Genomic DNA, 26,102 nt, shown 5'->3' with positions numbered 1-26,102 from the left:
AATGTCCACTTGGCGCGAGCTGGGATCGAACCAAGGACCCCATACACCAGAGGTGAACGCTCTACCACTACGTCACCGTGGTCCCCAGCACATATAAGGGGGAGGGGGAATACATAAACAAAACATTTTAAACTTCGCGATTCTTCTGTAAGAAATGCATCCATGGCCTTTTAAATGAAAATGCAGAAAAACATTCAGAAATAATATATTGAAGACATATTTTAAAATTGTCATAAGAGCAACAAAAATGGCAGTATGTTTAAGAATATTTACACGTAAAATGGAACTAGAAATAATATTTTTTACTATTGCAATAAATTATTTTAAAAAAAAAAAGTTTAAGAAAACCACGGAATCCATTTACAGTTCTAAAAAATAAATCTCTCACTTAAGAACTTCAAGTTAAGATCAGTAATTGAGAATACACAAATTAAAGAAAGTACACAAACATACAACAAATAAAAATATACGTACATACAATACAGTAGAAATACTAATATATTTTATACAACAACCCGTGATATTATTTAATTTCATAGCGTCAGCTTTAATTATAATTTATAAATGTTACTTACAACTACAGCCAACCATTTTATACATTAACATTAAATATAATGCTGTAATAGTTTACCACGATGAGTATTTTTGAAAATAGAAGGCAAAACATAACTGATATTATACAAGTTGCGGAAAAAGTACAGAAACAGTCCAATATCTCGCGAAATATACAGATCAACAGAACAAACAAAAACAAATATTAAATAGTATTTTAAAAAAATATATCCAATGATACCAAACGCAACTCTCTAGCCCCACCCCCTTCGGGGGTATGGGGCCTAACTTTAAAATTTTAAATGGGAACTCCACATCTTATTGCACATTTCGATTCTCCCAGAAAAAGGGACAATGATTTGACCCAGAATTGAAAGCAGTGCAGTGCTTTCACGGAAGACACAAAAAAAGGAGGGTAGCAAAAGTTATAAAAATGTGAATTGTCATACGGTTAGCGCACTGGACTGAGAAATCAGAGGTCCTGAGTTTGATTCCCGTGCACAGTAGCTTTCTTTATGTGTATTTTTTGTACTTAAATATTGACTTCATACACTTTAACTTCTATAAAAGTAATGTGTTTGTCCATAATTTATTAACTTGCAAGAAAATGCGAATTACGAAAAAAAAAAAAAGTTTGTTTTTGTTGTAAATAACCTTATGAATTCTAACCCTAATAACCCTATTACTAAGGACCATTTCATAAAGCTATTTTGCAAAACAATTATCGAAGTTTGTTTTGTATGTAACTTGAATAAAGTACTAATTCAAGTTAAAACGTATGGACTTAATATTTGGGGAAATAACAAAAGAAAAAAAGTATTGAGCAGGGATCGAACTCAGGACCTCTGACTTCGCAGTCCCATCCGCTAACCATATGACCACACGGTACGAGACTGACAATCTGCATTTTCATCATATTTTGATACCTCCTCCCTTTTTGTGTGTGTCGATTCAAGCGTCATCGGTGAAGGCATTGTTTTGAATTATGGGTCAAATCACTGTTCCTTTTTCTGAAAAATCCAAATGTGCACCAAGAAATGGGGATTTCCATTTAAAATTTTAGAGACCCCTCGTACCTCCGAAAGGGGTGGGGATAGGGACATGGTTTCATATCACTGGATAGCTTTTTTAAAACTAATTATCATGTATTTTTGTTTGTTTTGTTGATCTGTATATTTCGCGAGATATTTGACCGTTCCGGGACTTTTCCCGCATCCTGTATATACTTGTGCACAGCTACTGCACACATTTCCGACCGACCAGAGATTCACGACTTCTAGTTGAAACAACAATGTTTATCACTCGACATATTGCCAAAAATCCATTATGTGACCTAACAGACGGCCAGAATACAGAATAAGACGAATACATTATCTTATTCTGTAAAGGGAATCTCTTACATCTGGTATATGAAATATTGAGGATCTCGTATTTATGGTCGATCAGTACTCAGGATTTACTTTTAAAAAATAAAAATAAAAATCCTACTACTTTTATACAATACAAAATAAAACTGCGTCCCAGAGTACAGTCCCTGTGCTAACCTTTATGTAAGAAAGAGGACGTTGCATCACTTGTAAGTTTGGTATTTCGACTCAAATGTACAAAAATCAGCTACATTACGATATTAAGGCCCATTAATCGAACGGAAATCTACAGGTACGATTACGATTATTAATTTCTTTTAATTACGAAAAACGAAATAATTCCATCTAAATACTGACTGAATGATAAACTGAATTTAATATTATAGCTAATTTAATTCAAACAATGCTAAATGAGAACGTACCTTAAAGAATGAACAGGAAATAAATAGATTTGCATTGTTGCACGCATAAATTAATTGGGAGTCAGTTCGGCTCATAGCACTTACTACTACAAGTTCCACGTGTTTTAAACCAGTGGTTCTCAACCTTTTCTGACTGACGACACATTTTAATGAACGTCGGACATCGCGAGACGTTCGAAATTTTTATTATAAATAATAATAATAATATAATAGTGAAACCAATGTTTTTATAATGACTCTATATAGCACTGAGCATTATTGCTACGCTGGAGATGGTGACTGGTACAGTCTGTCTCGATTTTAAGTAATTATTATTAAATTCTTCATGATTTTTAAATTTCGCTACACATCTTAAGGGATTGAGTGACACACCAGTGTGTCGTGACACATCGGTTGAGAACCATTGTTTTAGACTATAAAGTGGGTAGGTTAATCTCAACAACGCATGATGTCTTTCCTCTTATAATATTTCTGTCTTTAGCATATTGGAAACTAACACAACTAAGAGTCGCAACCAGTTCCAAACGAACGGAAGTCGAACGTGTTATCTTGTTACTAGGAAGCCCTAAAAAACGTAATAGTACAATAAAGAACCTCGTAGTGCTGGGATTTCGTACGAACATAACCGAATATTATTACATTAATTTCCATTAGAATCTGTTGATCAAATCTTCGAAAAATTCAAGGCATTCAAAGTTTGATATGTAAGACAATAAGTGTCGTTAAAAATCTTAGAATTGAGAAATTTGAAGATTAAATTGAAATGCTAGGAAATTTCTAGAGCTCCTTACAATCTGCTGGGAAATTTCTAGAGCTTCTTACAATCTGCTGGGAAATTTCTAGAGCTCCTTACAATCTGCTGGGAAATTTCTAGAGCTCCTTACAATCTGCTGGGAAATTTCTAGAGCTTTAGAAAACGATAGCAATGATGATTGTTGAGACATTCTACAGTCAGAACATAGCAATTACGTATTGGTTTCTTTGCGTTTACCTTGAAATAGAACAATAAAAATATAAACGCTTTCATTGTAGTTACTAAATATTGTGGTAAATTATGCACTGTGCTAAAAGAAAGGGAAAAACTACTTCAATTACAAAGAGGACTGATTCTCGATTTTGATTTCTTTTAATTATTAAGTAGTAACTAAAGTTTTTCAGTCTAATTATCACAGTCAGTGCTCGTTGAAATATGTACAATTACACAATCTGTCCCACGATGTATTCAACAAATTTTGTTCATATCAATTCTTCACTTAAATATTCTGATCGTAACACACAAAAACTTAAATAACTCAAAAAACCTCCTCGCGAATAATACATCGAAACTAAAGACAAAAAAATATACATTTGGTTCTCTAAGGTAAATGTCGAAATACGATTCATGTAGAATTTTTAGTTAAAGATGAACAAATCATATTTCATTGCCTTTTTATCATATTAGGTTAGAAAAAGTATAAAGCAAATACCATGAGAATCTTTGAAAATGAACACAAATCTTAAATCACAAATAAACGAACTACGATATATAATCAAACTATGGTACGAAGATCCAACAAAAATCTGTGATTTAAATTCTAAAACAAGTGGTCATTTTAATTTGTTCGACAGCAACAGGGTTCAAGTTAAGAAATCCCCTGCAGTCTAAATACTGCACAAATCTGTATAAATATCAGTTTATTATCCCCATTACAAATAATCTTACGAAAAGATGAATAACAATCTAAGTAAATTCACGAACATCCACTATTATAATATGTAATACTGGGTGAGGGAAAAAGAAGTTACCGTTAAATGGGTGTTCTTTTTGTTTTTGTTTTGCAGATTAAACCATGGCGTGGCGATATTCCATTGAGGGACGAAAGAAAATAGCTGCTTGGATGGAGGTTTTTCAGTTACCAAGCATCTTACAATAAACATTCACGGTCTTGACCGGACCGGACCAAGCACCTCCGCACCCGCAGGTAGTTCGCGAGGACATGCAGGATTCTCCCAAGGTGAACGTTTGGTGTGCAGTGAGCAAATGTGGAGTGATTGGACCCTTCTCTCTTGAAGAAGAGACCGTCAGGGGAGAGAACTACCTTGCCATGCTCAGGCACATTCATGGAGGGGAACACGCAATTTGCCATTCTCCAGCGAGGTGGTTTCGGATTACCTGAACGACATGTTTGGTAAACGTTGGATTGATAGAGGTGGTCCTCTCCCATGACCAGCACGTTCCCCCGACCTAACGCCATGTGATTTTTGATTGTGAGGCATGGTCAAGGATCGTGTGTTATGTCAGCAAACCTAGCAATTTGAAAGACCTGAAGCACCGCATCACTCAGATCATCGCTGCTAAACGTGCCCAAATGGCCCAGAGAGCCATGCAATCAACAATGGACAGACTCGACTCCATACATTCATTGAGCGGGATGGGTGCCAAATTGAAACCCTGTAACCAAATCCTTGTAATTTCACGTGAGTAAATCCCCATTTAATGTTAACATCTTTTTGCCTCACCTGTATAATGGACAACGCTGTTTAAATCTATAATTTATTACTTGAAGACTTCGTGCATGGATTTTATAATTGACATTTTTTCTAACTAAAACTTTAAAACAATTAACCACCTTTTGTATATTAATTTCGTTTCACAACAGGAAAAAATGATGTGTCAAATTGTTGAATACGATGTGGAACATCCTGTATATATGTATCTTTAAAAGCACAAACCTATGTTCTAGTCTGTGGAAACTATTACAACAGTTACAGCTAGTGTAGTTTTGTTTGGGTAATTTTATGGAAGCTTCATAGATTAACAACAAAACATCAACAAGAAGTAATTACATAATTTACATATGTCAGTCAGTCGTAATACTCGAATTCATTGGTTGAAATTCTATTACGAAATCAATCTTCCACCGACGGTTAAGTATTTACTCTTCTTCGCTGCTACTCGAACTGCTGGAACTTCCGTGGTGGAAGCCTTTTGAGAGAGCGTAGGCTCCGAGACCAAGCCCTGCCGCAGGAATTCCATATTTTAAGGCCTTTTTGTGGGATTTCTTATGAGCTTTCAGAGCTTTTTTCTGTAGGAAAAAAGAAATAATAATAATAATAATAATAATAATAATAATAATAATAATATAGTTGGTTATATTTGAAGAGAAACCATTTAAAATAACTGTAAAATTAAAATTTGGATGTGATGGGTCTTAAAAAGTTAAAGTATGAAAACTTCAATTAGACAATAATGGATGTGATCACATAGATCCCAAAGTTACTATATACAGATACAGGGTGGCCACGAAGTCCCGTCACCCCTTGATAAATGATAATGTTAAGATGGATGCTTTTCGTTTCAGCATGATGGAGCACCTGCCCATTATGCCCTCGCCGTACGCGAATATCTTACGGAAATCTTTCCTGGACGTTGGATTGGTCGTGGTAGTCTGGATCTGCCCACACTACTTGCCTGGCCACCACGAAACCCAGACCTCACCACCTGTGATAATGCACTATGGGGGTTCATAAAGGACGTCGCTGTACAAAACCGTCACGTTACCACTGTCGAACTGACAGAAGTTGTGAAACAAGCTTTCACTCAAGTTACACCTGTAATGCTCCGCAAAATGTCGCACAGAACCTGGCGACATATTATCATTTGTGATGAGAATGACGGTCGACAAACTGATCGTTTGGACACTTAATGTTCCTATCTCAATAAAACTTCTCGAAAGCATTGTTGTTCGTGTCATTCAGTTCTTTCTGTGTAGTTATTTACTTACGTTTAGTGGTTTATGTTACTTATTTTCAGGGGTAACAGGACATTGTGACCACGCTGGAGATTAAGGAAGCATTTTCAAAAGTATACTTTAGTTTTAAGCTACCTCAAATCTAATTTTCAGTCTATGATTAACACTGGAAAAGTCACTCCTAACACTTTTATAAATCAAAACATTGAACTGCAGACTTACAAAGTCGCATATATATATATATGATAGGACATACACGAGGGAGGTTAGATAAGTTTCTGGCCTAGTACAGTAAATGAATTCATATTTCAAAATACTTATAGTATGTTATGTAACTATATTTAGAGGATTTTGAAAAAAAATCATAAACGTACATCAAATACTTCTCTTTTGCATTTTTTTTTTTTTTTTTTTTTTGAGGGGGATTGTGAGGGGTAGTACTGAGCGAATATCTGGAAAAAGCCACTACATTGAATGCTGAAAGATACGTGAACCTGCTGGAAAAAATTCATACCGCATTGAAAGAAAAGAGGCGAGTAAAACTGTCCAAACGCATCACCTTCTGACAAGACAATGCTCCTCGTCACAAAACAGTCATCGCAATGCACAAACTGAACTGAAGTTTGATATCATTGACCATCCTCCTATTCTCCAAATCTGGCCCCCTCAGACTATTACCTTTTCTCAACACTTACGATGCACATGAAAGGAACTGGAACTGAATTTAGAGACTAATGACGTCATAGCAGCTGCAGAGACATGGTTTGCAGCATAAGACAAAATGTTTTATTATCATGGGATAGAATTGCTGCAGGATTATTATATTAAGTGTATCAATCTACAAGGCAACTACGTTGAATAAAATGCTATCACTGTGTACCTGGCGTCATATTTTCACTCCGAGGCCAGAAACTTATCTAATCTCCCTTATATTAGAATGAAGACGCAGAAACAAAAGAATTAGACAACACCGAGATTCACAAGAGGATGATTTCACAATTTCCGGCTTACCTAAGCACACATAACATACACATGTTAATAAATAATTTTCGTATATTGAAAGGAATACATGTTCGAATCAGAAATTAATATCATAATGCAGACAAACAAAATATAAAGAATACTATATAATTTTAAAAGATTTTATTAACGAACAATAATATTACGTAATGCTTATTTTACTGCAAAAGATGGTCACTTATTTTCCCAAATTGGTAACTCACGCAGTTCATGAGATGACAACCCTAAAAAACTTAAAAAAGAAAAGCGAAAAATATGACAGTACAGAAAGAACCACGTTTACAGTTTAAAACTCCTACACTTTGAACCTAAACTTACTTTTTAATGAGATAAGATTTTCGGGTTGCCACATAGGAATACTTCTCCTTTCATATAAATTTATTTTCTGTAACACCCAAAGTATCCTAAATCTATTTTTTCTAAGTGCTTTGATGAAAATGATGCACTATATAGTCACGGAAATTATAACAAAATATTGCTACAAAACACAACAAAACAAGCTCATATCATAGTATGAAATGGATTTCATAAGATTTGACATATTTACAACTGAAAAATAAATCGTTACGTTGTGAAATTAACATAATCAGGACGTTTTTAAGTACTAACATTGTATTAAAAAAAAATAAAACTTTTTCTGGAGGTTTCATTAGTAACTCTTCTTCTGCTTGGTTGTTAGTCCACATTGGGGGAAAGGGGACATTCTTGAACAACTACAATTAAGAATACGAGGGTGACTAAGGAAGTTTTGAGATACAGCCAAACAAGGCACTGCAAAAATAAAATTTTGCTTGCATGAGAGGCACCCCTCCTTTGTAAGTGAACTCGCCCAATTTTGCGACGATGCCATACGACATGATAAGCAGTGTCACCAAGTGGCCGGAGTTGCACCGCAGCTATGATTCTGTACGACTTTAAATAAAGTTTAAATGAATCGGAGTCACTGGAAAGATTGACATGAGCCTTTGGAAGAGTGCACTAACAAATACAACGGTGGTTCGTTGGTTTTCTCAATTTAAACGAGGCTGGAGTTCATTAGAAGACGCGAGGCGCATGGAAGGCCATCAACAGCAGTGACAGAGGAAAATATTGAAGTCATGGAGCAGATGATTAGGGACGATCCGCGAGTGCATACAATGACATCGAAAGTGCCCAATGTAAGCATTTATTTATGTAGGTGATTTAAACTCTTTAAATAGTAATAAGAGAATATGTATTTCAGGGTTTGCGAAAATTCCGCTTCTAAAGGAAGAAAGAAATGAAATCTGAGTTTTACGTCCCACAGGTATGCCGGCTAGACTAAAGGAGTTTATGATGAGAGATCACTGAAATGGTGGAATGAAGAAAGTGGGAGGAAACGGGAGAACCCCGAGGAAACCCACGCACACGGTGTTTATCTACCACAAAGTTTACTTGGATTGAGCGGGGATCGAACCAGAGACCCTATGCACCAGAGGTGAATGCTCTATCGCTGAGTCACCGCGGCCTCTAAAGGAAGAAAGAGGGACAATTTCTATAATATTAAGATCTTCACTGTTTATTTAGAAAATGCGTACTGTAAGGGCTCGCTTAAGTTTGAGATGTGAAATTCACTATATAAACTCTTAATTAAAAGTAAGGAAACATACCTAAGCATATTCGAGAATTCCGCTCCTGAAAGGGGTAAAGGGAGTAATCTTATTACTATATGAAAGAGTAAAAGTGGCTCACTCGTAGACACTCAGGTCATACTAATATATCTAGAAACGTGACGTTTCGACCGAAATTTCTTTTTGTTTCAATGTACAGTATAAGAGATAATTTTTCAAAAATAGATTTGCTAAGCGAACTACAAGAAGATTCAAATGTTTCGCCCAGAATAAGAGTATCACACGAAATTATCCCATGAAGTTAGGGAAATGAAACTCGGCATCTATATATATATATACCTCTCGAACCACCTGACCGGTCTCGATCAAATTTTCAATATAGATGAGGTAGGGATAGTTTTTATCATTTCACTTTGACGGTGCAACTTACGGGAGGGGGAGGAGGAGATATACTGTATATAAACATGATCGAAAATGACCGATACTGGTGTCGAATCCATAGTTTTCGGGGTCGTTGAGATGAACATGACACTTCCGATGCCGTTTAAATCCAAATCAGCCCCGCAACTTGGGAGAAAGATAAAAATGATCGAAAATGACCGATATAAAGGGTAGAATCCATAGTTTTTGGGGTCACTCAGACGAATAGTGACACTTCCGATGCCGTTTACATCCAAATTCAGTTCTTTACGCCCAAAATGAAACGCATTCTCCCTGTATGAAGAATGGAAATAAAATGAAATACTTCAGTTTTACGTCCCACGGTTATGCCGGCCGGCTAGGTTAAAGGAGACGGTGATGATGAGAAATGAATGAAATGAAGAAAATGTGAGGAAACGGGATAACCCCAAGGAAACCCACGCACACGGTGTTTGTCCACCACAAAGTCCACACGGCGCGAGCTGGGATCGAACCAGGAACCCCAAGCACCGGAGATGAACGCTCTACCACTGAGCCACCCCGCCCCCTGTATGAAGATTGGGTATTTCCTAGTTAAAAATAAGCGGATTTGTGTCCCAGAGTTTTTTAAAGTCTCGTTTTAAGGGAAAGGGTAATTTTAAATTTTACCTCCCCTTTTCCCCCCTCCGCATTGAAAGTGACGTTGTCTGTTTGTGATCGAATCACAGGAAGACGGCTGAAAATTTTAAAATTACTTCTGGAACCTACTTGTTGCATACTTTGTATTGTAAAGGAAGGGTGTTAAGAACTATTGCGAAAAATACAGTACCTCACGAGCCCCTCACGTTAGGAAGATAAAATTCTGCATAGAAACCCCTCATTACAAATAAACGGATATATGACCCAGCATTTTCCGAAAGTATGGTTTGAAGGAGAAGCAGTTATTACAGTTTTTCGCGAACTGGAATTGATGTTCTTTATTTGCGATCGCATCATGGAAACCTACTTTACTCATTTGAAATGAATTTTGGAACAAAGTACCTACCTCAAGTTGTTTTATTGTAATTACTGTTATTACTATTGTCATGTCATATTGAGTTGAGTTGATTTTGGGTTTAACATCCCATTCAGCAGCGAGGCTATATGAGACGTGGACCTACTGATTAACGTGGAATTCGAACCACATGAGCTCCCGCCAGGAATAGAACCCGGGTCTCCCACGCCAAAGGCGCGTACGCTAACCGTTTAGCCATGGAGGAGCTCACATATCATACTGATTAACGAGCATGTCCTAAGGGGTAGGGCAGTTCATAATGTATACCAGAATAGAGCCTTTTTTGTGAAGTGCACTTTCATTGAAATGGACATCCTACGGAGAAAGGGACTTCAAATATTTTCCACTAACCTACACTCCCCGTGCGAACACCAGGCATTTCAGCTAATTTACTACAAAACGACACTAAAAATCAAATCAGATACAGACCTCCCATAGTCTTCCTAACTGGAAGGATCCACTGACTCTGTAAATGTTCAAGAATAAAGTGGTAAGTAAAGGAAAAAGTACAGCTGGAGCTTAATGGAAGCTAGTGACTCAGTTCAGTAAAGGAAAACTTCACATCATATGTCTCGAAAGCAAGACAACTTCATGTTTTTGAGCACGAAATTGCGGCAGGACACCTCGTCTTGGATTCAGAAATATATATATAGGGTATTAATCTGGAACATATTCAACCACTCGTATAATAAACTTTTTCGCATAAGTTCCAACGACTGTTTATCATATCTGTATATCTCTGTTTTAGTGTATCATAATGTATGACCTGCTTTGTTAAAGCGATAATCCTTTAGATACTTACAGGACTCATTCCAGTGAGAGCTGCTCCAGCAAGTCCAGCGCCTAGTGCTGTTCCTAATCCTCCTAGACCGCCACTGCTGTGTCCACTAGACCCATGATAACCACCTGGATAACCCGGGTAACCGCTATGCGATTTCTACAACAAACATTAAGAAAAAGAACAAATTTAAAATTTATTCACACCACACATACTTAGCCCAAACGGGAGGTTTAATCAGGAATAATATTCACATTAAACAATTAGTTCTAACACCCGATTTTAGAGTCGAAAATAAAATTTTGATTGAAAATTGCACAAACGTATTTAGATGGTACACTCATGTCCAAAATTATTGTCGCATGTCTATAAATATGTTGTTCTAGGAATATAATTTGATAACGAATTCGCCCGGTAATTCTTATAATGTTAGTATGTGTATAATCGGCAAAGACATGTATGTGGAAAATTTCATCTCAAAAGAGCAGTAAATAAGAACAATAAAACGAAAATAAAATTTTCTTGTCTATTTAGCACCATTTTATTTTACTCATTCTAATTTTCGTATCTATAATTCTTTTCCTATGAAATTTACCACAAATATACATTTCCCTATTGTACACATAGTATCAGTATTAAAAGTACCCTGCAAAATCATCAAATTATATTCTTACAAGAAGACAGTTATAGATATGCGACGATAATTTTGGACATGAGTCTACTTTTGTAAACACTATTTTGTTATTTCTAACAACAGATATCAGATGATCAACCATTCTAAAGATGTAATCCGTGACAGCAGTATGAGTTTATACAGTCGGAGTAGCGATTGTGATTTTGTTGTCCCATTAAAAGCAATCACTTCAACGTATGAGTCAAGGAATGCACATGTGTTCGAAGTAGTAACACAGAGAAACAAGCGGCAAGAAAGGGAAGGAGTATTGGTGTACGCAAGAGGGTTCGAGGTTTTAATCCCCCCTCCCCCTTGAGTAAGATATTACGCAAAAAGAAGCGTTTACCATATTAAAATACGTACAGAAACACCTAAAATGATATGAACTTGGGAGCTTGAGACCCCCTTGATGAACTTCTGCGTACGCCACTGGGGAATGGAGATGTGGTAGAATGAGTTAGAGAAGTGTTGGCAGTGTAAGAATTGTCACAAATCAGTTTCTTATTTCTATTTTCGGCTCGTTTACTGAAAATGGGAAGAGAAATCTATGGCGTATAAATGACTACTCGAAAATCATTTCCCACCTACCCATATTTTTGCCAATCAAAGACTAATACTACTATTGTCTATATAAATTTCTAGTAATTGAAAAATACTATTTGCTGAAATAAGGTGGTTGTCTATAAATTTTGGACACAATAGAAAACTTATCAACATTACCTTTATACTTAATGAACTTCACATACTACAGTTCTCAACATACTTCCTCAAGCATTTCACGAAATCTCTATTCTATCTAAAACTCTCCCCAAAACCTGCTGCTCATACTTTTTCGGTCCACCATATGTATAACGCAGCTGATGATAATGCTGGTGCAAAAAAGTCATGCAATGAATGTAAACTTTGTGTCCCCAACAAGTAAAACAACAGTTCACTCATAATATATTATTATTATTATTATTATTATTAACTAACTCTATGGCCTATGGAACCCGGAGGTTCAATGCCGCGTTCACAAAAGCTCTCCACTGACTTCTATCCTTAGCTAACTGCATCCAGTTTCTACTTTGTATTCCTATCTCTGCGAGATCCATCTTATTGTCCTCCCATCTGCGCCTAGGTCTTCCTAATGGTCGTTTTCCGATTGGTTTTCCAGTCAAGGCTTTGAAAGCGTTTCTACTTTCTTCCATTCTAGCTACATGACCTGCCCATCTAAGCCTCCTAGACTTGATGACCCTAACAATGTTGGGTAGATCGTATAAAGTATGTAGTTCCTCGTTATGAAGTTTCCGCCATTCCCCATTCCCGTTCCTCTTGGGTCCGAATATTCGTCTCAGGATCTTGTTCTCAAATACTTTCAGTCTATGTTCTTCCCTCAGAGTAAGTGACCAAGTTTCGCACCCATACAGAACAACAGGCATGATTATCGTTTTGTATATTTTAGGCTTCAAATTCCTCGACAGAATTCGCGACAACAAGAGATTTTGAACCGAATATTAACACGAATTCCCTGCTTTTAGTCGACATTTAATTTCTTCGTGGATATGATTTTCCTCTGTTAATATTGATCCTAGATATTTGAAACTATCCACTTTATCAAAAGTATTATTTAATATTTTAACGCATCTATAATTTGCTGTATTACGGTCCCGACGCATTATTATTATTATTATTATTATTTCGAAATACTAAGCATAGGACACATTATTATTCTTAAAAGATTCAATGTCATTTACTAGTGTCCGGATTCCATGCGATCAAGTTCCAACATAGATAGATAGATACCATCTTACAAAGTAAAGTACTGTATCTCTTCCAATAAGAATGGGACGAAGCTACGCAGATGGTCAAGTCATCAGCTTTAACTGTACATAACGAATCCATGTCTACTATGGTACTCAACCTCCATTCTCAAACGTTTAAGTAATGTATCTCTTCGATAAGAATGGGACCTGGCTACGCAGATGGCAAAGTCAGCAAGTTTAGCTGTACATAATGAACTAATGTCCATTATAGTGCTCAACCTCAATTCTCAAATGTTGCACGAAATATCTTGCAACATGTGAGGGTCTAGAGCAAACATGGCAGTGGTTAACCTCTGTCATGATGATTCAGATTCCGGATTATCAAAACATGTGAATCAAAAATTTCAAAGTACGATGAAATCCATAAGGTTGAAACCAGGAGCCTGTGGTGACTATTCCCCGTTTTCCCCATGCTACCTTCTGGGAAACAGGTCATTCAATCAGAAAATATTAGCCCATTGGTTCCACGGCCTTTATTTAGCCACCGCTATCCAAACGTTTCTCATTGTTCGAAATTAAGTCTCAAATTAATTACAATGTCGTAAGCTAAGAAACAACGTTACAGTATATGATTTCTAAAGAAAAACAGAAAAGATCATACTTGTACATTGATGTAATTTTTGCTGTTAGTTGTTGTTGCTCCCATCTCTCACAGAATGCTGCTGCTTACAATTGGAAAGGTAACAAGAAAGTGATGCAAAGACACGTTGTCATGTAACGCAAGATATCCTGTTTTGAAAAATGAAATGAAATCTTTCAGTTTTACGTCCCACGGTTATGCCGGCTAGCCTAAAGGATACGATGATGATGAGAAATGAATGAAAGAGTGAAATGAAGAAAGTAGAGAAAACGGGAGAACCCCGAGAAAACCCACGCATACGGTGTTTGTCTACCACAAACCTCATTGGGCGCGAGCTGGGATCAAACCAAGGACCCCATGAACCAGAGGTGAACGCTCTACCACTGACCCACCCTATTTTGAAGTCATTAATTTGCCACATTTAAGATTTCCTTTAAGTGCATTTGTTTCATATCAGATATGCGTATCAAATTATTTCTTTCAACACCAGATTTTAAAAGATGCTGAGTACAGTAAGTTTTTGAAGCTATCTTGTATTCCTTTAACCTTAGGGATGACAAAAAATTATTAGTTTAGCCACACACTTAATCGTTTGTCAAATAAATTTAATGTGAATTATTTTTGTTTATTAGTATTTAGTATTAGATATTAAAAACAATGCTACAAAATTTATTAATAATTATTTTGTGGTTATTAGTACAATTGTCACAGTTATTAATGCTTTTGTTTCAATCAGGAAAATCTATTTTAATAGGGATCGATTTCTTCTGGTATGCAAATATATATATGCATCCATGCTTATGTCGAACACCGGAAAAAACAATAACTTATGTTTAGTGATTAGTGATCCACTCATTTTTGAAACCAATTTCAATATTAACATCCAATAAGCACTGAAGTTAGTTCCATGAATAACAAGGACTCAACTCCTAGTTTAATTGAATTAAGAATTGTTTAAACTCCATGTTGTTAGAGCCATTCCGTAAGTTAACACATACACGGAAAACCTATACTCACAGCGCCCAGGGCACCTAGAACACCCGCAGTGCCCAAAACACCAACTGCTTTATCTAGAACACCCCCCAAACCCTGCTGCTGAGGCTTTTGGGGTTCACCATATGGATAATATGGCTGAGGGTGATGCTGTTTCTGAAAAATCATACAAAAGACGTCAACTTTCAAATGTTTAATAAGTAAAGCAACATATCCTCGTACAAAAGAACATTCTTTTCGTTATCTGGGAATGCTAAGCATAGGACTTTTATTTTAAAAATTTAATCTTGTTTACCAGTGTCCTGAGCCTATTTTTTATGGCATTATTCCCCTCCTTCCCCTGGTGGACTTCTCGAACCGAGTTGATCAGAAAAAAAAAGATTCAGGTAAATTTATAACTAATTGATTAAATGAATTTTCTCTACCTTATTTTCTCATACACATTAAAAAGTCTCACATTAAAAAAACCTCTCATACAATTTCGATGGTTGGATGCCATAAACAGTGTTAAGTATTTTCATACCGCACCGACAATGTTGGCAGCCGACCATCGAAACTGGATGCGATTTTTCTTTTTGTATATTGTTCATTATAGCTTCGGAATCATTCTACGTATATTGATGACCAAAGCACTAAATATAAACACCTGTGTAACAATTTCGGCACTGTAACGTTGTCTTCATCAGACACGTTATCCTTCTACGTGATTCTTTTCTTTTTAAGGACGCTTCACTGTATATATCGCATATGGACATGGAACAAAAACATATAAACTTTACCATTTTCCGTTCTCCGTCTGAAAAATTTGGTGAATGGTCCCATCTGTTAAAAACCGCCCGCGCATACGCATTGAGAGACATGTCAACAAGTGCCTCCTATCGTTCAAATCACTGAAGTAAAGCAATGGTGCACCTGTAACAAAGCTAACGGAGTCAGTGTGAAAACTCGTGTCGTTGCAAAATGGAGCAACGCGTTAAGATGAAGTTTTGGAAGTTAACATGGAATTTCCTTCACGACAGCGCCCGTCCACACACTGAGATCCGCATGCTCCACGTTTGGCGCCGGCCGACTTGTTTTTGTTTTCATGCCTTAAATGAGCCCTGAAAAGCTTACGCTTCGCAGACGCTGCGGATATCCAACAGCTTTACAACGGATGTCAGAAGTGTGTTGTAGCTAATGATGATTACTTTGAAGGCCATTAAAGGTATTCTGTTTCTAACTTGTTTCGTTCATTTTCTAAGACCATTCACCAAACTTTTCAGACGCACCCTGTAAATTAAGTAAACCTTTCAATACTTGATAACGGATTATCAACTGAAATACTAGGGTACAATATAAACCAAAGGTAAAATGTACGAAAAACAGCACTTGATCGAGAAATAAGCAGGAGAACAACAAGTTTGGAATCCATTACGTGTAGACAGAAACCAATGAGTATTTATAAGACTGAACTTCCGTACGCACCCGTTTTTAAACTTGTCCGTATACATTTCCTGGGCTGCTTGTCATCATCTTCAGTACGAATCCTTTAAGGAATTATTTATGAAAGTGTTATGAGTACAAGTTTGTTGCATTTATGTTACATCATCTGTATGCGAACTCAAGAAATACGACAGAGATTGCGGTTCTTATATAACTTTCCGAAATCAAGCTAGAGTTAGTTTTCAGATTTATGGGCGCAGGTTCCCCAAAGATAAAGAAGTACGAAACACAATGTGGATATCGTGAAGTATCAAGTATCCTACAGGAGCCGCGGTGGCTCAGTGGTAGAGCGTTCACCTCTGGTGCATGGAGTCTCGGGTTCAAACCCTGCTCCCGCCAAGTGAATTTTGTGGTGGACAAACACCGTGTGCGTGGGTTTCCTCGGGGTTCTCTCGTTTCCTCTCACTTTCTTCATTCCACCATTTCATTCATCTCTCATCATCACCGTCTCCTTTAGCCTAGCTGGCATAACCGTGGGACGTAAAATTCAAAAATTTTATTTCATTTTTCAAGTATTTTACAGTACAGGAAGCGTTGCCGGTAGTGTGAGCCAACAAAATAACGCAAATAATTCCCTATCGCAAGGATTCGTACTAACGATAATGACAAACAGTTGTTAGACGTATATGGACTAGTTTAAAAAACTAAGTGCTTAGCTAAGTTCAATCTGATTGATATTCAATACGCAACCTACCAGTTGATTTAAGTAAATTCAAGAAACCCATTTCCTTCTCTATGGCAATCTTCAGTCTCTCTCCTCTTCTCTACTTTTCAGTTTTAATTCGTTTTATTCAAGTATGTCAGTGAAAGGAAAATGCGCTCTACGAAAAATTAGATTTTCTCTTGTTTTTACAGTCGAAGAACATGAAAAATAAGCGAATCTAAGACACCCTCAAATGGAAGACGCATCTTTAATTTTTGAACAAAAATTAAAAAAAAAAAAAAATCCTCGAACGTAAGACACGCCCTTGGCGAAAATGAAGAAAACTTACTGCACTGATTTTAAAGAATGAAAAAAAAAAAATAATAATAAACATGAGAAAACAAATAATGTTATGAGAAAATAAAGAAACATTGAACTTACTGCTGGAATTTACGGTATATTGATGTGCATCTGCTGTTTTTTTCCCTAATTAATTACGGTGCAACACTTTCGTCAGTTTTATATTGGTATCACATTATCATATACCAGTATGTATATTATACTGGTATGTACACACACACAAACAATTATTCAGCAATTATTTAAACCTGTTTCTTTTCTTCTGTTTTGAACTCTCTGTCGCAAAAGCAACACTGATACGTTACTGCTCATCATTTGTTTCCTCATCGGCATTACTATCTTTCCTAATTTTTCCACTTTTGATGGCCAAATACACACAAAATGCAGTCTTTACAGAATCGTGACTAACGGAATTAGCAATTTTTGGCAAAACTCCATCTAATCTGGCCTAAATTTGCATAACTCAAATCTAATATGCACCTTGATTTTGGAGGGGAAAAAATTCGACAAAAAAGGGTGTCTTAGAATCGCGTACATAAAGTACGATTATCTTTTAGAAGATTTAAGTACATGAAGATTACTGTATTTATAACAAATTAAAATGTAGAACACGGAATTGTATCCTTAAAAACTTTGCAAATGGTAATTCGAATATTCACAAAGTTGAATAGAAAAACATATCTAATCTTAAATAGGTCTCACTCCCTACGTACTACTTTACGATTTTGGATTATCTATCTGAAAAGAACTGAGATGTATGTATATACTTCTTGTTTATATATACTGTATGTATAAACCACAAGAAGTACACAATCAATTGACAATTCATTGCTAGGATGGCATACTAAACCCACATTCTGGTTTATACTTTTATACTAACAAATATTACTTAACAGCTAGTATAACACGTAATATTCTACACAGGATATTTGTGTAGTTAAAATGTAAACCAATTTCCATTTTTGAACAGCTTTTCCCACTTAATCCAGAAAAAGTTTCAAATTAAAGACAATTTAATTATTATTATGGAAAGCGGAGATATTACAGCCAGCCATGGTTTACACAAAACTAATGACAAATACAAGAAAGAAAGAAAGTAAAAAGCAGTTTTAGCTTTTAATAAAATCGAATCCAAATTCAAGCTTTACATTACCACTTCGTTTCATAATGCAGGAACATGTAAGCTCACAATTTAAACTTTAAATAATCTTATACAATAAGCAGGCCTAACATTACATACATATCATGCTATTATGTTTTAATTTCAAGGTAATCCAATCACGAACTTAAGGTAAGGCTAAAAATTACAGCTATGTTTACCATATAAAGAACATAAACAAAAACTGATATAGCTATCGAACGTGCAACATAAAACAATTATAAACTTTTACTACGGAGATTCAATATTCAAAAGTTAAAAAGAATCTTTCAGTTTTACGTCCCACGATTATGCCGGCTAGGCTAAAGGAGACGGTGATAAGAAATGAAAGAGACGGTGATAAGAAATGAAGGAAATGGTGGAATGAAGAAAGTGGGAGGAAACAGGAGAGCCCAGAGAAAACCCACTCACGCGGTGTTTGTCCACCACAAAGTTCACTTGGCACAAGCTGGGATCAAACCAAGAACCTTATGCACCACAGGTGAACGCTATAGCACTAAGCCACCGCAGCCCCAGAAGTTAAAAAAAAAAAAAAAAAAAAAAAAAAAGTACACTGGATACTTGCTTTTAGTTCGGTTTAGAAAAATTCACTCACAATGACCCCTTGTAAAATATGATAAAGCATCACGTCTTTAAATTTTTATTTTATATTCCTTTGGTGGAAAAACTTCATTTCATGCTTTATTCAAGGATGTACGAGGGTAATCTCAAAAGCAAGTTTTTTTTTCTTTCTTTTCTAAGGAATACAAAAAATGTTTTAATTTTCAATAATGTTTACATCACTTGAAAGCTTGTACATTTACCTATTTTTCTACATAATTGCCATTTCAGTCGATGCAGTTTTGTAGGCACCGTGACAGTTTTTGTACGTTCACGTCATGCCAACCCGCTGCCTTGTGTTTCAGGAAGCACTGAACATAATCTTTCACCTTGTTGTTGTTACTGAAGCGCGCTTCGGCCGAATGTCCTTTCAATTTGCGAAACAGATACCAGTCACTAGTTTGATCAACCTTTGCGACTGTCTCATCAGAAATTTACGGTCTCCCGTTACTTGCTTTTTCGTGAATTTCAGTACGACCAGCTGCAAATTCCCTACATTACTTGTAGAAGTTTTTGACATTCATGCACGACACTTGCGTCCACTGGCGATTAATTTCAATCGATTTCACGCCTTTTGCGTTCAAAAATCGAATAACTGCGCAGACTTCGCACTTGACGTTAGCGCCCAAGCGGAAGCTCCATTACAAACGGCTGGCAAATAAAGACTGTGCATCCCAGCGACATGCGTGCAGGCTTGTCTGAATGAGGGAAACAAAAAACACAACAGTGTTGTCAACAGCCACACGAGCAATTTCCTTGCTCTTTAGAGATCTTACTTTTGGGATAACCCTCGTCTGTATACACATTGGTAATTTGAGTGGTAGATCTTTGGTGGAAATCTTACCAATCATTCAAGGTTTGACATACGATTACATGGGTAAATAGTTTAATCAATGATGGAAACACACTTAAATGGATAACTAGCATGTGTATTCTTTGTAGAAAAGTCTGTACATCATTCCAGGATAGAGACAGCATGACATGTCCCTACTCTTATCTTAGATTACTTACGAAGGAAGTCTACACATCATACACGTTAGAAATAGCGTAGCATGTTCTTCCTCTATTGTACAGCTCTTCGGTCGAAAGCGTACATGCTATTCAAGGGTGGAGATACATGGTTAATTTGTATGGTACGTCCTTACTATATTCATTAATTCTTCGGGGAAAAGCTCACATATTATTCAAAGCGGGTAACTGGTGCGGTACGTCATTTCATATTCTCTGTGAAAAGCACACAACTCATTCAAGGTTAGAGGTACACATAAAAGGGTAATTCAAACTCTTTTGAGCCAGTTTACTCGATTTTTCCCCGCTTCTATTCGAGGGTTTTTAGCAGGATTTAACTATTCGGAACAAAACTATTATACATTGTGTTTCAGAATTCAATTACAAGAATTAAGTGGGAATCCTATTCAAGAAAATAAGCCACAAAGTTTATATAATCGACTTCATTTTGTCTTACAAGTTTCACAATATAAGGAAAAGGTGAGTACGAAACTAGAGATGGCAAACAACACGAATTTTTAAGCGAACCAATGTAGAAAATCTTGGATTAATTGGTTGGACTGGAATTGAACGTTCCTTTCAGCATCGAGGCCATTTGAGACACACAGACCTGCAGTTTAAGGTGAAATCCGAACCATCGCAACGCATTCAAATTTCAACTCTTGCACCGGAAACAGGACCTAGGATGTCGTGTACCAAAGGCGCTTGCGGTAGCAACTAGAGCAGCGGGGAAGGATAATTTGGATTAAGTGGTACGATCATTATCAATAAATACTTATTTCTAAAAGTTTTTAGCGTACCTCTCTGCTTTTGTTTCATTTCGTCAAAAACTTTCAACAGTTACAACTGTTTGCGAGGGAGAATGGATTCTTTATTGACAAGACATTTAGGATAGGTAACTGAATACACATAATACACCTTGGAACAGAACATTTTCGAGGAAGAAGCTCGTCCTCTTGTATCTCCTTATTCCTGTTTTCCCGCAAAGTTAGCCCAGTGTATCTTTTTGTTCCTTTGATCAATTTTTGTTTTCAATTAGCTATCAGTTTTTCTGCCTGAAGTAAGTATTATTGCTTGTAAAATCTTCGTTCAATACTTTTTCCACTAATTCCTACATCTATTTGATATTACACCAATTACTGTTTAAGTCCAAATTTTGTAAGTTTCCTTCTAAGCTTCAAAACCAAATCTTTCAATCCATGTTTTCACATTTCTCTCAGTGAAGTAATGGCTGTAGAAGGCAATGTTACGCGTAACTTATGATACAAGATAACCAAAAAAAGTTCTTGCCGTTATTGACGTCTCATTAATCATGCGCTTACAGAGAGTAAACGAAATGACGCATGTGCGTGCCAAGCGATCGGAAGTTAGTGTGATCATCGACCTTCAGTAATACAAGCACGGTGCGCACATACACAGGGTGTCTACTAAAATTCCAAAATGGAATTTCGTGACCTATTCTTCACCAAATCATAAAATTTCCTAACATTTTCAAGAGCAAATTTGGGTGCGAATTAGGCCGAATTTTCATCCATGCGATAGAAACGTACTTTGCTTGCGATTTGGTGGCGTCTGAAGCCGACCATAGACATTTTTGGTGGTGAATTTTGACGTTTTATAGAACGAAATTTTCCAATCTGTACTTCATTTGTACAGTTAAAAAAAATCGTGACCCAAAAGCTAAATTTCGTGACTTTTTCATGACCGTTTTCTGATTTCGTGATATTCGTGACCGATAGACACCCTGATACAGCAGTCAAAGCTCGTCCAGTGTTGAAGAGAAAGGAGGTATCGAAGCAGCTTGTTCGCGTGTGTTTGTTGTTATGACTTTAAAGTGGGTTTGTCAGCTGCCGCATCACGTCGCCGTGAACGAACGCACAGTCACACATTGGTTCCAAAAATTCTGTTCGAGAGTTGTGAGCCTTTTGGATAAACCTCGCAATGGACGACAAGTGTTGGATGGTCGAAAGCAACCATCGAGGAGGACAGTAGTCTAACGTGTCAAGAACTTGCAGAAATGTTCCATGTTTCCGCTGAAACAGTCAGATTGCAACTGCATGAGATGGGGAAGTTATACAAGTTATGCAAGTAGGTACCTCACATACTGTCGGCAGCCAACAAGGAACAACGAGAGACAGACTGTATATCCTTATTCACTCGGCATCTTTGATCGCTTGCTCACTGGTGACGAAGAATGTATCCTCTATGATACTTCTAAGCGTACCAGATATTAGTTGTTACCACGTGACCCTGTTCCTTACACCTCAAGACCATCTCTGTACCCAAGAAAGGTTATGTTCTCTGTATGGTGGAATTGTCGGCAAGTGGTGCACTACGAGCTCCTTCCATCTAGTCGAACAATCACTGCTGACCACTACTCTCAGCAGTTGCAAAGAGAGCACCGTGCATTGCGGCAGAAGGAACCGACATTGGTGAATTGCAAGGATGTACTGCTCCTGCACGACAATCAAGTCACATGTGGCAAAGAGGACCCAAGAGACCCTTCAGCAACTTGCCTGGGAGACACTGTGTCATGCACCATGTTCACTTGACCTTGCGCCAACCGATTATCACCCGTTTCATTCCCTCGGCAAACATCTCCGTGGAAGAACTTTCGCATACGAGAGACCAGTGGAACGCACCGACGAACTTCTATGCATCCACGACAGCCGAGTTTTATCACCAGGGTACTGTGCAGCTGCAGGAACATTGGCAAAAGGTATTGGATGCTAATGGAGATTACTTCGAAACCTAAAGACACGTACCGTCCATTGTATTCCTCTTTATTTATCAGGGTATTGTGTAGCTGCAGGAACGTTGGCAAAAGGTATTGGATGCTAATGGAGATTACTTCGAAACCTAAAGACACGTACCGTCCATTGTATTCCTCTTTATTTATCAGGGTATTGTGTAGCTGCAGGAACGTTGGCAAAAGGTATTGGATGCTAATGGAGATTACTTCGAAACCTAAAGACACGTACCGTCCATTGTATTCCTCTTTATTTATCAGGGTATTGTGTAGCTGCAGGAACGTTGGCAAAAGGTATTGGATGCTAATGGAGATTACTTCGAAACCTAAAGACACGTACCGTCCATTGTATTCCTCTTTATTTATCAGGGTATTGTGTAGCTGCAGGAACGTTGGCAAAAGGTATTGGATGCTAATGGAGATTACTTCGAAACCTAAAGACACGTACCGTCCATTGTATTCCTCTTTATTTATCAGGGTATTGTGTAGCTGCAGGATCGTTGGCAAAAGGTATTGGATGCTAATGGAGATTACTTCGAAACCTAAAGGTACGTACCGTCCATTGTATTGCTTTGTTTATCACTGTTCGAGAACGGCAAAAACATTTTTCGTTACCTTGTAACTTAAACTCTTTCACAAAAGAACTGGCTAATGGTAGTTTTGAACAGATGTTCTGTGGCCTTCTGATAAAATCTCATTCCAAGCAACGAAACAGAAATGTGTTTGAGTTTTAATTTTTGCAGACCATATCGTGCTTTAATTCTAGTTTCAGTTCAGTATTATTTAACTCTTGATATGAACTTAAAAATTGTGTCTCAGCAAGTTCTTCAACAAGTTTCAAATTAGACTCAGGGGTTGACGATGCGACTAACGAACTCTTGACAAGAGTGGAAGCTTTTTCACGAAGTACACAAATTAGTGGCTCCTCTTATTGAAACAGGTATAAAACTCCTCAAATCGTAATGACACATGCAACTGAGTAAGAGCTGTTAAAGGAGAATCCTTTACAAACCTCAGTAGCCATTTAATCGATCGTTTTTTAGCCTGTTGGGAAGCTCTGATTTTTTTATTTATTTATTTATTTATTTATTTTTTTTTTTTTTTTTTTTTTTTCTGGCGAATGAATAATAACCCTTTCAGCGGCCGGGATCAGGGTAAATCATTCTGTTTCAACAGAAATGAGCGTGAAGTCCATGAAAATATACTTTTATATATTCATTTTTGATTGAAAAGTAGACAACTTGAATCTCTGCTATGCAGTCCTAAAATTTATTTTCTTATATTGCAAAACTCTTATCTTAGGAACCAAACTGACTTCCTACTATTTTTCCTCCTTATTTTCGTGAAAAGAATCACCTAATTATTGTAACATAAATTCTGAGAAACACATTGTACTTTTTTTTTTTTTTTTTTTTTTTTTTTTTATGAAGGGGCGTACTGTGGGAAAAATCCATGCCTTCCTCACATGTCGCAAAACTCCAAACTGTACTCACGTCAGTTAATGAACCCAGAACACCAGTTGACCCTAAAACACCAACCGCTTTATCAAGAACACCCCCCAAACCTTGTTGCTGCGGGTGATTTGGTTCACCATACGGATAATATTGGTGATGTTGTTGCTGGAAAAGATTATAGTATAGTCTTATCTTAAACTAGAAACAAGAAAGGATTAAACATATTGTTAGGGGCACGAGTTTTTCGCACTAAGAATTTGAAAATTTCGCGTTTCGTTTTTCATATTTCACGTTTTGTCAGTTTCCAAATAAAGTTTAGCATCCTATAGCTCCTGTGGAAAAGATATTCCCTCACATTTTTACAATTGTTCCTTTTATTCATAGATCATTGCAGAAATAAACCATTAATAACCTAAAAACAAATACATTGAATATTTTACTTGACATTGTGAATTTCACTTATAGAAAATTATATTTTTTAATCAAACTGAAGAAAAATCAGTAACTAAACTTAATACGAGTAGGAAAGTTTTCCTGTCTTCTGTTTTATGCAACGTCTTTTATGCGGTTGAACTTAAGTAGCAGATGACAGAAGGTATCTGCAATGATGCCATTGACCATCTAATTAAAACGACTTCTCCCCATCCAGGTGCGATGGTGATAGCTACACGCAACATGTTTTCTATAGCCTTGTCCCAATCACCCAAAATGCACCGTTCATGCCACGTTCTACCGTTTTCTTAGCGGAAAATTGGATTTTTTAAATTAATGAAAAGTATTTTTTAAAACTGCGTATTGTTAGAAATTTCGCGCAAAACTGCCAATTTCGCGTTTTATCGAAAATACACACAGAATATAAAACGTCAAGAAACTAAAATTTACTTAATTCTAACACATTTCGTTTTATCGCGCATTGCGAAAAACTCGTGCCTCTACATATTGCATTTTAAAAAATACTACACTCGATATCGCATTAAAAAAAGGCTCATCCACTGAAAAGTTGATAATTTTGTACTACATAACACACTACAGAATTTACAGTACTGGTAGTATCATCAACAAAAGAAAAACGACAAGTTCATCAACAAACTGTGTATAAAATATGCTAGTTTCTCTAGTAGCAGACAGTACGATAATCTGTTCAAGAAATCTATCGTGTTCTGTACGAAAAACAGTCAATCGGGCGTTATGAATTGGTACAATTTAATATTTTTGAACAGACAGCTTAAAAGTACACTTCCTGGTTATTATTTTCTTTTTTAGTTAATATTTTGCGTGTAAGTTAAACTAATACAGTCAAGTCTCTGCCGTAAACATCATTCGCGCTTTACGATCAGTAACTTAAACAGGCTTCTCCATTTTGAATATATTGGCCTTAGAAACTGGCCAACCAAAGTGAAGCAGAATGTACATATTGTAGAATATCCTATTGAAATATCTACAAATTAATACACACTTTGAATATTAATTTCTCAAAGTGTTCGGTGCACTTTATTTTTTTTTTTTTTTTTTTAATGTACAAACAGTGCCATGCCAAGCAAAATCAGCGCCCGAGGTGAGAATATACGACGGCGCCCCCATACATATGAGAGGTCGACAGACCAACCACGAAGCGTACGAAAATTTTAAAAAATAAACCCTGCTTTTCCTTGATTTTGAGCACTTTTTATTACTTTTTTCCTTC

General features: G+C 36.7%; 1 protein-coding gene across 3 annotated transcripts in view; it reads right to left on the bottom strand.

The window, feature by feature from the left end:
• Positions 1 to 331: 331 nt before the first annotated feature.
• LOC145663889 (uncharacterized) overlaps positions 332 to 26,102 on the bottom strand; it is a 57,430-nt gene continuing 31,659 nt past the window's right edge. For 2 of the 3 annotated variants that reach the window (XM_081730044.1, XM_081730045.1), the window contains 2 exons: positions 10,937 to 11,071; positions 332 to 5,406 (listed from right to left, as the gene is read on the bottom strand). In XM_081730044.1, coding sequence (XP_081586170.1) covers positions 5,257 to 5,406; positions 10,937 to 11,071 — 285 coding nt within the window. In that variant the 3' untranslated portion in view covers positions 332 to 5,256. Of the gene's footprint in view, positions 5,407 to 10,936; positions 11,072 to 14,987; positions 15,120 to 26,102 lie in introns of all 3 variants that reach the window. The other variant, XM_081730043.1, reaches the window with a different exon arrangement.

This window comes from Thermobia domestica, chromosome 11 (assembly GCF_964235325.1).
Source record: "Thermobia domestica chromosome 11, izTheDome1.hap1.1, whole genome shotgun sequence".
NCBI lineage: Eukaryota > Metazoa > Arthropoda > Insecta > Zygentoma > Lepismatidae > Thermobia > Thermobia domestica.
This window is presented reverse-complemented; position numbering and strand designations above follow the sequence as displayed.